The sequence below is a fragment of the Marmota flaviventris genome, chromosome 9 (genome assembly GCF_047511675.1).
Source record: "Marmota flaviventris isolate mMarFla1 chromosome 9, mMarFla1.hap1, whole genome shotgun sequence".
Classification (NCBI taxonomy): domain Eukaryota; kingdom Metazoa; phylum Chordata; class Mammalia; order Rodentia; family Sciuridae; genus Marmota; species Marmota flaviventris.
In genome coordinates this window covers 87223148-87236891 of record NC_092506.1, presented here as the reverse complement: position 1 = coordinate 87236891, position 13744 = coordinate 87223148, and the positions used below count along the sequence as shown (strand labels likewise).

The window sequence follows — 13744 nt, the reverse complement described above, 5'->3', positions numbered from 1 at the left end:
TCTACTCTTGTTCTCTACTCTGAAAACTGTCAGAAAATATCCTGCTAAATATTAAGCCAGGTCAGTTCACTCCTTTGTTCAAAACCCTCCTGTGGTTTCCCAGATCACTCCAATTAAAAACCAAAGAGCCTATTATCCAGTAGGCTCCATATAATATGGCCTCTCATTCTGGTTTTTTTTTTATTTGTTCTTTTTAGTTTTACATGACAGTAGGATGTATTTTGACATATCATATATACATGGCATATAACTTCCCCTTCTGTGGTTGTGCATGATTGGTCATGGATTCATATATCTCATGCTGTTCTCACCTCACACCCAAATGCCTTCTGCCTCACATAGGCTGATCCAGCTACACTGGCTCCCTTCCTGGTCCTTGAGCACAGCGAATGAGTCCTACCCCAGGACACTTGCACTGGCTACTCTCCCAGCCTGAACTACCTTTTCTTCAGGTATCTGATAACTTGTACTGTCACTTCCTTCAGGTCTCTTCCTTCATGTCACCTTCGTAATACACATTTTCCTATAGAGATAGCTAACATCTCAACACCCTCGACCTCTCAACACCCTTAACCTTGATATTTCTTATCTTTCTTTCTTGTTTTCCTTTCTTCTTAACAGTTATAACTGCTAAACATGATAAATCTTACTAATTTATTTATTTCCTATCTCTGTCATGATATTCTACAAGTCTCTAAGAGCAGGATATGATTAGCTGAATTAGAATATTCATAATCCTTAGAACATGGTCAGAGAAATATTTGACAAAAGAATAAAGGAATGATTGATTGCATCCTGCTCTAAGACCTTCTGACCCTGGAGTTGTCTCCTCTTACCACTAACATGAAAGAAAACAAATTCATTTTACTCCTTAAATGAAAATAATTTCCACCATTTATATTTAAAGGAACTTATAGGACTGGGAATGTAACTCAGAGAGAGCTTGCCTAGATGCAGGAGGCCATGTGTTCAATCCCCAGTGCACCCCCCCCCAATAAGTAAAATATATATTTTTATAAAGGAAGCTTGCATCTGTTAGTGTTCACCTTGTTTCCCCACTGTGCAGCCTTCTCCCCTGGCACACCACGGTACAGCCCATTGCTCTCCTTAAACAATGTGGATGCTGCTGCTTTGTCAGGGGATAGGATATATTGTTAGTTCAACCTTTTTAGGACCAAAGCAGAAGTCCTTCAGTTTTCCCACAGGGTCACTAAGTGTTCTGTACTCAAATGCCACAGTGGGCTGAGTGGCTGAAAATTGAGCTTATTTTCTATAAAGCTTCTTCATCTAGGGACCCATCTTGCTTAACACCTGGATTTTTCTAGCAACAAATGTGCACAATTGTTATTGCTGGCATGATTTCAGGACCATAGATTTAAAAGCAAGAAATTGAAATATTAAAAAATCACCTCTTTAGAAAAGTATTCCACTAGTCATTTGCAATCTTTTTCCTTAATAATGGTGCCCTTGGTGTCAAATTTAACATGAATACTTAAGCCACTCCAGATTTTCAAATTACAGGGCACAGCCATATACTTTATAATCACAAACGATTATTGCAATTAACTTCAGTTCTGTTTTGAGATCATTTCAAACTATAATACTTAACGATACTTGTTGATAACTCTGTTATGTGTGATATAAATACTTAAAGACTTAGAATTGATTAGTAGAAAATGGCTGGATGGAAATTCATGGTGACTTTAGTACTTAGGTAGCAACTTCAGAAGCATTATTAGCTATAATTTTAAAATAATCTCCTGCAATGCCCTGATGACATTTTAGACTTAAGATGTTTTTTCCTGCCTCCAACTTAAGTTTGAAACCTCCCGCATTTAATTACCAAGTTTGCTGCACACATATGCTGCTTCCCTTAGAGCTGCCTGGCAGTCAGCCAGGACAGATGTTCTTAGACAAGCAATTCTGAACTCCCTATAAGTGTCTGGGAAAATAAAAAATTACTGTAGCTCTAAATTTGCAAAATAAAAGAAGTTTAATTATCTTACCTAGTCATCATCTCAGGTTGCTGAGATGAGTGTCTGAGGAATGGGAGGGGAATTAATATTCACCAAATACCTACTAGGTGCCTGCAATTTTATCTAAGAACATTTTGAGTCAGACACTATAAACAGCATTTTATGTATAATAAAACTGAGCCTAGATGCTGCAGAGAATAGTTTCTTCAACAGGACATTTAATTACATTTGTTCCTTTTAGAGAAATATACTCTTAGTTGTTTTAAGAACTAAATGAGGGCTTGGGGTTGTAGCTCAGTGGTAGAGCGCTGTCTAGCATGTGTGAGGTACTGGGTTTGATTCTCAGCACTGCATAAAAATAAAAATATAATAAAGGTTCATCAACATCTAAAACAAAATTTTAAAAAAAGAATTAAATGAGATGAATGTACATTGTATAGAATAGTTAGGGCTCTGATAGGCATAATGCTATATTTTTTTTGGTACTGGTGATTGAACCCAGGGGCACAATATTTTGTATTTTATGTAGAGACAGCTTTTTGCTGAGGCTGGCTTTGAACTCGAGATCCTCCTGCCTCAGTCTCCCGAGCCACTGGGATTACAGGTGTGCACCACTGCGCCTGGCCCTAATGCTATTTTTAATACCATTACTGAAAATAGAGACATCTTATAAACATTATCTCTAATTCTTGCAACACCATTAGGAAATAAGAATAAATATCCCTTTTATGAATGGAGAGACAGCTCAGAAAACTGTTTTCAAGAGTCACAGAGTTAGTGAGCAAACATGGAATTCCAACAGAGTAATGACTTTGGGACTCGTGTTCTTTCTGGTAAATTGAAGTCTGTTCAAATGTGATTTGATACATGTCTAGAGGCAGATAACATAAAATACATACCCAGATAAAGTGGAGATCTGTGTCCAAACTATAGTGATCTGCTTCTACCCTGCCATGCCCATCACTATTTACCACTCCATTTACAACTTTGATATTTTAATGACTGCTAATTGTGTGAGTTCTACTTATGCCTTCATTACAAAACAACAGCAGCAGAAGAAGCAAATCCTGAAGCCAAATTCTTTATCCCATTTTCTGTCCCCAATAGAACTGACATGTTCAGTGAGAGCGAGCACACAATCAATGACATCTTAATTAGATTCTCTTATCATAAATGCTCTCCGGTTGGATGGGGCTTTGAATTTTTTCCCCTTACAGAAAAGTAATTCCCAAAGCATATAAACAGATACACTTTTCTTTTTAAACCCCAGGAAAGGGGAATTGAGGAAGGTAGCAGGTGGAAAAAAAACAGGAGGAAACAGGATTGTGAAGGTGATGAGCACATTTATCAGGTTGGATAGTGGTATGGATAGAGAGATGCAAACATGGTGAGACTTATCAAACTGTACACTTGAAATTGGTGTGATTTATTGTATGTCAATTATACATAAAAAAAAATAAAAAATATGTGGGCAGATAACAGAGAAAGTCAAGGTGAAAACTGTGTTGGGGATACAATATCAAAGAAGAGGCATTAATATTAAGGAGGAAGAGTCTGACTGAGAGCTTTCAGCATCAGGCAGGGCCCAGGCCACTGCAGCAGGGCAGAACTCACCAGCACTTTATGAGGATCTGCTAAAAATTCTAGAGGGGACAGATTCCAGGGTAGGGAAAAGAACTCAAGAAATAAACTGTTATCAGGTTGGAATGAACAAAAATTCTGCAGACACAAGGAAGGAACCTCCTCTACCCCTATGCAAATCTGAAGAACCCTTACTGTCAACAAATCCTTCCTCCATTTAGCTAAACTCATCATTAATGTAAAAAGTGACTCCTCCCAACAGACCCTTATACCAAGGATTGCAAACCAGAAAGATTTAAAATAAATATTTAAAAATTCCCTTAGAGACTCAAGCCAAATCTTTACACCCTATATGTGAACCAATGGATTGCTCCTTCTTCATGAACTGGGGGGTGGAAATTATACATTATGCTCTAATTATAGAGCAGCTAGGAATGGCCAAAGTAGATTTATGAGAGAGAAAAAAATTAGGAGCCCAGTTCTCCTAAGCCAGCATCTCTTTACTGAGTCTGTTGATCAAATTATTAGCTTGTAAACTCTATCCAATAATGGAGCATCACCTGGGAATCTCAAATGCAAAAATTATTGGCATTTTAGTGACCAGGTTGCATATATTTAAAAACTTTTCATGGATGACCCAGTTATCTCTGAGAATCCTCATCAAAACCCCTTTAAGTTATTATACCAACCAAGAGAACTTCATTGCTCTTTAGCCTACTGACATGGAGATGTTAAAGCAATGCTACTCCATGTGGTTTGTGAATTCCAACGTGTGAGAAAAGGGAATATGTATTTCAAAATATTTGTAGCAATTTGACCTTGATGCACAATCTAAGCACATGGGTTTGTATTTAACAAAGACACTGGTCCATGAGAGACTGAGAATAAAATAATTGTTCCTTCAACATGAACAGTACAAGTACAGCACTTTAGGGAAAATCTAATTTGAAACAGAGTTAACTCAGTCAATAATAGGCAAACTGGTTTCCACTTAAGGGAAGTAACATGCAGAAAGGAGCCTAGTTATACAAGTTTAAATGGCTTTTAAAAAATTTTGTGAGAAAAACCTTTGCATGAAACAATTATAATAACGCTCTATTCGGTCTGGTACTTATTTCCTAACCTCAGGAAGTAAAGAGTGTCAATGTGACATGACATAATTGCAAATTTTACTCCTGAAAACTGGCAGAGCACAGAATTAAACAAAATAATGCTGTTGCAGGAGAAAATTATTATTATAGTCACCAGGATGATTCATCCTGACAAAGGTTTTGATTTTCAATTTTCCATGCAACTTTAAGTTGAGATGAGGTGTTACAATTTAATTCTAAAACTGAACTCAGGTAACTGTATAATCAGTACAAAATGCAAGTTCCAAGTTCATCATGATATCAACTTAGAGATCCTGATGCCAAAATGGGAAGAGCTTCGTCACTATAGCGGTGGTGATGGGAGAACAGGCTATTCTAAACATGAGGGACCTACAAGAAATTTCAGTCTTCCTACAAGAGGAAAAAAATGAAAGCAACCAAGTCACATCATACAAAAAGAGCATGCTAAATCACAAGATGTAAATTATGCCTTTGTGACTCACGTTTCTCCTGGACATAAAGATAGCCTTCCATTGTCCACTGGCTGGGTGGTCTGTAGTCTTGGTTGGCAGATTTCATCCTCTGCATCAACCGCTCTACTTCTTGGCGAGTACTTTCAAAATTATTTCTTGTCTTAAATAAAAAACAAAAGCAAAAACAAAAACAAAAAAACAAACATTTTTTTTTTCATTATTTCCTACCAGCTCTGAGGAACCTCTCCACTAAAATCTCAAAACTGCAAATGGTACAAAAAAACATAACTCAGATTCTTTCGGCGTCATTTGCCACATCCATGATCCTGTTGATGTTCAGTCCTATGGTCTAATTTCAAATCACTGTAGTGAAAACTTTTTGAATGACCTTCTGTACTGTTTCTCCTTTGGATCCGTGAGTGAGTGTGTGTGTGTGTGTGCATGTGTGTAAAAGATAGAAGGGGGCTATTTAATACTCTAATATTATTACTTAAAAGGTAAATTTAGCAATTAAAAATAAGTATAATTCATTAAATACAGTTTTGAATTCCCTACCCTCTATGGCAAAAAGTAGATACATAGGGATTTGATTCTTTAGAGGTTAAAATAAATGATATTTTTGATTATACGTGGTGCTGAACAAATCAAGAAAACAGTTCACCGTTCTTGTTCCAAAAGCTTTGCTGAAGAAACATCATATGGTTTGTTTTTCAGAAATACTAACATAGTTATTTAGAGATTAGTATATGAATTAAGTTATAAAAATTAATAGTCTTCCAAGTCCTAACATCTTTTGCAAGATATAGTTTACCCACCTTACAGCAAGTTTACTTAAGCTGTAGAAAGCATCATGCTTTTCTCTATAAAAATCTCTTTTGCATTCAGGACAAGTGTCTGAAAATATAAAAATCACCACCTAATTCTAAGATCTTGTTGTGGTACATGATAAAAGTACTGAATTTCAAAGTAGCTTAGGAAATTTTTCTTGTGAATTTTCGGCTACTTTTCTCTTAAGAAAACAGAATTCAGTAGTTTTACAATTTCTTCCTCTTCTTCTATCCATGAATCACTGGAAACTTAACACAATTCAATTTAATATGGAAATAAATCATAAAAATGCTATGACTTTTATAATTTTCCATTTTAATATTTACCCAAAAAGTCCGAATGTATTCCATGTTGAAAAATAATAGGAAAAAGTGAAATTAATTCTTCCAGAAAATCTAAGTTAAATAAAAGTGAAAACTCAAAACACAAATAGAATAAATCCAATTATATATTTCTCATGGGACACTCCAACTTGGTATTTTTACTTATGAACATCTCTATAATGGTAAGATCCAAATAACCAGAAAAACACTTTTTTTAAAATAGAAAATCAAGTACAATTGTCCTAAATGATTCTGGCTAGAGTAACAGTGTTTCAGTTACAGAAAAACCTCAACCATCGGGAGGACCTCACTCTTTGTGAGGTTGGACAAGGCAGAAATGGGTTGGCTATTTGCTCTTCTTTAATGGCTATTGCTTAGTTATTTGGAAATCAAAAATTAAAAAGTTGTGAAAGCAGAGATTAAAAGGATTGGTTAGACTACTTCACAAAATAAACCTCAGAGAAATGGGCTGTTTGGAAATAATTTTTGCTTATGCTTTAAAGCACTTATTTTGAATGTTTCAAAACCACATTCACTATTCATATTATTTGAGAATAATAAATATCACATTTTTTATTCTCCCTCTTTATAGAGAGATGGGACCCGAGAGTATTCATGTTTAATAATATCATTTTCACAAATGTAGAAATGTTGCTATCTCAACAGATAAGACTTGCCCAAGGTCAATCAGTTATCTTTTTTTTTTCCAGCTTTGAGGTACAAATGACAAATAAAAATTGTATATATTTAAGGTGTATGTGATGTTTTGATAAAGTATACACCATGAAATGATTTCCACAATCAAGTTAATTAATATACATAGTTAACATTTGTGTGTGTAGAACATTAAAATTCTACACTAACAAATGACAAATAAAAATTGTATATATTTAAGGTGTATGTGATGTTTTGATAAAGTATACACCATGAAATGATTTCCACAATCAAGTTAATTAATATACATAGTTAACATTTGTGTGTGTAGAACATTAAAATTCTACACTAACAAATGACAAATAAAAATTGTATATATTTAAGGTGTATGTGATGTTTTGATAAAGTATACACCATGAAATGATTTCCACAATCAAGTTAATTAATATACATAGTTAACATTTGTGAGTGTAGAACATTAAAATTCTACACTAACAATTACTATTATTAACTATTGTCACCATGCTGTAAAACAGATCTCTAGAATTTAGTCATCCTGCATTAGCCAGTAAATTAACAAGAACATTGAATAAAGGAAAAAAAAATTGTTGGCTTAAATATTTTTTTAACATAAACGTTGTTCTTTTATGGTATACTTTTTACCTAGCAGCTAGAAAAAAAATGTATTTTTAATACTGTGACTTTTTAAAATTATTTAGGTTTACCCTACCTAGACAAGTTTTTGAAAGATTTTTCGGTTTGACTTGGTTACAAACAAGTTCTCCTGTGATCATCAGATTCACTGAGGAAAGGCAGGAAGAACAGCTATAAACTTACATTCTGCAAGTTGAACTGTAGCTGTTGCTTATATGGTGCAAATTCTTGGGCGAGTTCATATCCCTCGTGGTAAAAAGTAAATAAACCCTGAAGGAATGACAAAAGCTGCAAAGATAAAGAGATTTTAAAAAGCACGAATATTTGTTTTTGAAAACATGATCATCAAATGTAAAATACTGAGGAAATACTATTTCATTGTAATTTCTCAATTGAACAAATTTTCAACCTTTTTGTTTGGTAAGGCAAGCAACTTAGTTATGGTTGTAAAACAGAAACCACAAGAACCAATTTTCATTTCCTTTTTATAGATAGTGATTTAAATTTTTTTGAGTCTGATGGTATCAATTGTCATGTTAACTACTTTGCTATTCAAATGCACTGAAGAAATATCCACAAGAGACCACAAAATGGAATAAAGAACAAAATGCCACAGGTTTTACCCTGGAAAAGCTTCTTACCAAAACAAGGAAGTAAAACACAAATGTAAGGAAGACTCAATCAGTAAATCACAGATAAGAAGTGCTCAAGGGAAGAAATGAGTTTAAGCCAGAGAAAAGTTAAGGAAAGTATCACAAGGTGGCAGTACTGATTTTGCTATGGAACTGAGATCTTTCAGCAAGGAGTAAGAAGAACCCCTAACAGGCTGTGTTAAGCAAAAACATGAAAGTAGATAACACAGGTCTTTCCTATCAGACTTAGAGTAAAACCTTCTTTAGAAAAACTACAATTTCCATCCAGAGTCCCAGCCTTCTAATAATCAAATTCACTTGTGTTTATTATGTTTTTATCTATAAAAAAAAGACTGGCTCTCCATGGAATTATGGGATACTTATGTTTACATAGAATAAGTTACATTTGAAAAATAGTTGAATTTTTTAAAATTGAATTTGATGAAATTTTACTCTACAGACTCATCCACTAAGTTGATCTCTCCCACAAATATTTTCTAGTACAAAGTTAGAAATATTTTTGCAAAGTACCTTGTAATATGTCTGTAACTTATTATTTTATATTAAGGAGGAAATGCAACCTGCGGCCATTTTCGTATGTGAATAGCATCTTGACACTTCCTAGGCCTGGGGAGAACTGGGTTAAGCATCAACTGGTCTGTGTGCTGTGATTTCCAACAGAAGTATCGGTTCTATTGGAAAACATGACCTAATACTTTTGTCCCTCTAGAAAAGTCAACATCATACAAAATCAGTAAATTGTTTTTGTTGTTTTAGTTTAAGGATCTTTCTTCTCTTATTCAACAGCTCCCAATATCATGATGAACTGTATTATTTGCCAATTTTGGAATAATTTTATACTTGCAGTATTATATCAATTAAAAATTATTGTCAAAACTCAATACTCAATAGATTATCCTAAATTGATGTTATAATCTATTTGTCAAATTATTCAATAAGATATATAGTCTGGCTGGGAACAGTGGCTCATGCCTGTAACCCCAATGACTTGTGTGGCTGAGACAAGGAGGTCAGCCTTAGGGACTTAGTGAGACTCTCAGAAACATAGTAAGAGCCTGTCTCAAAATAAAAAATAAAAAGGGACTGTGGATGTGGCTCAGAGGTAAAGTGCCCCTGAGTTAGATCCCCCCATCCCCTGCAAAAAAGGCATGCAGTTTGCCCAGATGTGTATACTATGACCCAGGTAAACCGAACTGGAGCTTAAAATACCTTTAATTAGACTTTGAATATGTAGATTTAAAGCTTTTTAGAGATAAAATAAAAAAAATACTTCTGAAACACAGATAGCACTAGTCCTCTGCATATCCATTTAATAGCTTATGAAGCTGCTGGAGGAGTATTATTTCATTTTTTAATATCTACAATTAGTCCATGATTAAACTGCCTCATTATGAACTGGATGCTGTATGAAGCAGATGTTATTTTAAAATCTTCATAAGCACAAAAGTTAATTAAATTTATAAAGAAGATACTTTAAGAAGACCTGTGATAAATCTTTCCATAAAATACCTAATGCCCTGAAATCCATCTCTTAATATTCTGAGAGCATTCAGAACATGGGAAAAGACAAAGCACCTCAATACTTCAGAAAGAAGTAAACCATTCTGAATGAATAGAAGCAAGAACATTACTGAAAATTCAACAAATGGGCAGTTCTACTCTTTAGGCTATAGTGGCTTATAATGTATGTGAACTGCTCTATCCTGGCTTGACACTCCAATCCTAAATTTATGTGAAATTTCAAAAGAGTAGACATCTGAAGAAGATACTGGGTGTTCTCTTCTGACTCCTGGCTATGAGACACCTCCTCAACCCAAAGGGTCTCCTGATGCTGGCTGCTTCACGGAGCAGCACATGGATCCCCTAAGTAAAACTCACTTATGCAAGTATTTTCACATGAACTTTGACAAACCAACATTTTCCACTGAGCTCTACTGTTTAATGCTTAATTATGTTTTTAAAAGAATGATCTGGCACCTCCATTTTATTCAGATTATATCCTTTTTAAGGCAGCAACTTTAGTCAAGATGGAAATAGATTCATTGGTATCTTCTAGAAGGATTCAGATTCACTTAGCAGGAAAAAAAATGTTTTGATAACAGCATAGGCTGAGTACAATTCTATGGAAATTTCTAGGTAAAATTCTATGTACAATTCTATGGAAAGGACATAAAAATTGTAAACTAAGAACCATCTACCTTTTTATTCCATCTTCCATAGCTTTGGAAACAGCTTTTAATAAAGGTAGTGAATGTAAAATAACTGCCTCTAGATGGCAGCAAAGTGAAACTATTTGTAGTTTTCAATCTCTACTAGTTCATTTTATCTTTGACAATTTCCATGATGTTAAACCACAGGAACTTAATAGGACATTCTGAAAACTGTCAAGAGTTATACAATGTCATGTATATTTGGTCAATGTGTCTAAGTGGCTAAGGTGTTGTGGAAAATACTAAGGTATCAGTTTGCCTTAAAGTAAATCTCACCTTCAGGATGTTAACAGTAATAATGAAAGCAATTGTAACAGTTTTTAATACTAAAAAATTTCATCACTGGGAAAATATCATTTAGCACTTTATTACTCCCAAGAGTTTTAGAATCACCTATTTTTCACTTCAATAACCTGAACAAAAGTAAAAGTCAATACTACATGTATTGATAAATAATCGTTTAAAAAGTGAGCCAGAGAACAAATCTTCATAATTTCCCAGTCCATTAATCACTGGACAACTAAGTGCAGTATGGATGTAGGCACTTTCAAAATGTTCCAGCTTAAAAGGCCCACAGAGAGCCACAATACATAACAGAGAAAAGTAAGAGCTGAGAAAAGGGACCAGAGATGGCACAGAGGCTAAGGGAAGGACTCTGCACCAGATCACTCTTCCAGATCACTGTTGCCAAAACCGAGTGGAACTGGGAATGTAAACAATATTAAAATGATGTGATTCATTCCTGCATGCCTACCTTCTTTCCTGACTGGTAATAATTATGGTAAGCAATCATTTTCTTTAGACTATTAAATCCTAAAAGTCGTAGAGATATCCCAACTTCACAGAGCAACACTGCCAAACATGCTCCAAATTTGTCCTTTGACTTGAGAGACCTCACAATTAATACGTATAGAGCATTCCTTGCAGCCTTACCAGTGGGGTAAGAGAAGCTATCAAATATAATTCACTGCTCATCTCTGAATACTAAAAAAAATATAGAACACATTTTATTACTAAAGATTAATCGCTGACCTAGTGCCCCTGTAGTTGACATCATACTTAATGCTGAAAGGCTGGATGTCCTGCTCCCTCAAGCTTGGGAACAAGACAAGAATGCTCACTCTTTTTTGTTTTTTTCTAAATTTTAATTTGTTATATATGATAGAAGAATCCCTTACAATTCACATTACACATATAGAGCACAATTTTTCATATCTCTGGTTGTACACAAAGTAGAGTCACGATTTGTGTTTTCATACATGTACTTAGGGTAATAATCATCATTTCTAACCCCATGCCCCTTCTCCACTCCTCCCTCCCCTTTGCCTTATCTAGAGCTTGCCTATTCCTCCTTTGCTCCCCCCACAACACATTATGAATCAGCATCCTTATATCAGAGAAAACATTCGGTATTTAGTTTTTTGGGATTGGCTAACTTCACTTAGCATTATATTCTCCAACTCCATTCATTGACCTGCAAATGCCATGATTTTATTCTCTTTTAATGCTGAATAGTATTCCATTGTGTAATATATACCACATTTTCTTTATCTATTCATCTACTCGTGGTTAATACTGCACTCCAGATTCTCCTTCTGGTAATTAGGCAAGTTAAAAAACAAACAAACAAAAAAACGTCCAGACTGGAATGAAAACAGCAAATTTGCAAATGCCATAATCTTGTATATATAAAATCCTAAGGAATCCACTATAAAAGTACTAGAACTAATAAGCAAGTTCAACAAGATTGCAAGATGAAAGATTAATATACAAAAATCAACTGAATTTCTACATACTTTGCAATGAACAACCTGAAAGTGAAATTAAGAAAATTCCATTTTAAATTGCTTTACAAGGACTAAAATGCTTAAGGATTAATTTACCAAATATTAATTTCTTAAATTCATTTCACAAAGGAAGCACAAAAAACATAAATACAAAAACTTATATTCTGAAAACTCAAACACTGCTAAAGAAAATTAGAGATGGTCCAAATAAACGGGAACTATCTCACATTAATGGATTGGAAAACTGAGTAAACTGAGTTACTAATACAGGAATATTCTTCAAATTGATATACAATCTCTAACAGAATCTCAACTAACATCTTGTAGTAACTGATGTGCTGATTCTAAAATCCATGTGAAATTGCAAAGGACACTAGCCAATCAAAACAATCTTAAAAAAACAACAGGAAGATTTGACTTCTTGGTTTCAACTTTTAATTTCAGTCACCGTAATGAACAGAGTGTGTCAGTGGCACAAGGAAAGACATATAAATGAACAGAATGGAACTGAAAGTTTACAAATAATACCCATACATTTCCAGTCAGCGAATGTCTCATAAGACCACCAAGGCCATACAATGGAAAAAGAACAATCTTTTCAACAGAAAGACAATGAGTTCATGGGACAACCAGATAACCACATGCAAAAGAATGAAGTTGGATCCCTATCTCATATCACAGAAAAAAAAAAAAGAACTGAAAATGGATCTTGCATTTGGCAATGAATTCTTAGATATGACATCAAAAGCACAAATACAAACAACAGAATAAACTTGACTTTAATCAAAATTAAAAGCTCTTCTGTTTCAATGTAAGTTGTCAAGAAAATTGAATGAAAATCCACAGAATGGTAGAAAAAACTTGCAAATCATTTATCTGATAAGAGACTCATATTTAAAATACAGGAAGAACTCTTTTAACTTCCTAATACAAAGACAACCCAGTTTAAAAACAGGCAAAAAAAATTTGAATAGATATTCCCCTAAAGAAGAAATATAAATGGTCAGTAAGTACTTATAAAGATCTCCTACACATGATCTACATCAATGTTCAGGTCTCATTTACATATTTCTCCCTACTGAAATGGAAATTGCATAAAACTCCATGTATGACATGGTAAGGCTAGAAATGAGGATGAGACTAAACTGACACTATTATTTGGTTTGGCCAGACAGTCTAACACGAAAAACACAGCAGCCAAGAAAATACTGTACAATGACAAATCTAACATCATTTCTGATTGTGGTGTCAGAAGAAAGGCATGTTGCAGAGGACTTGTCAGTACACCCTGGTTTGGGATAAGGTAGAAGAAGGAAGAAAATGCATTTCAATTAAAGACAGCTTCCACTTCTGTGCCTGTATTTTCACAGGAATTCATAAAATCTTATCATTCCTTCTGCTGCCTGTGAGCAAATGATTTTACCATCTTCTCTTTACACATTTGGTGTCATCTTATAGAATGGTCTAGGGCTATAAAGAGACTTAGGGAAGTAGGCTATCCCCTGTCACTCTCT

General features: G+C 34.4%; 1 protein-coding gene across 1 annotated transcript in view; it reads right to left on the bottom strand.

The window, feature by feature from the left end:
• The window catches only part of Arhgap42 (Rho GTPase activating protein 42), a 261757-nt gene that overhangs the window by 49015 nt on the left and 198998 nt on the right, over positions 1-13744 (bottom strand). Inside the window, exons 7-8 of the mRNA XM_027930617.2 lie at positions 7764-7868; positions 5152-5281 (exon numbers count right to left, since the gene is read on the bottom strand). Coding sequence (XP_027786418.1) covers positions 5152-5281; positions 7764-7868 — 235 coding nt within the window. The remainder of the gene's footprint in view (positions 1-5151; positions 5282-7763; positions 7869-13744) is intronic.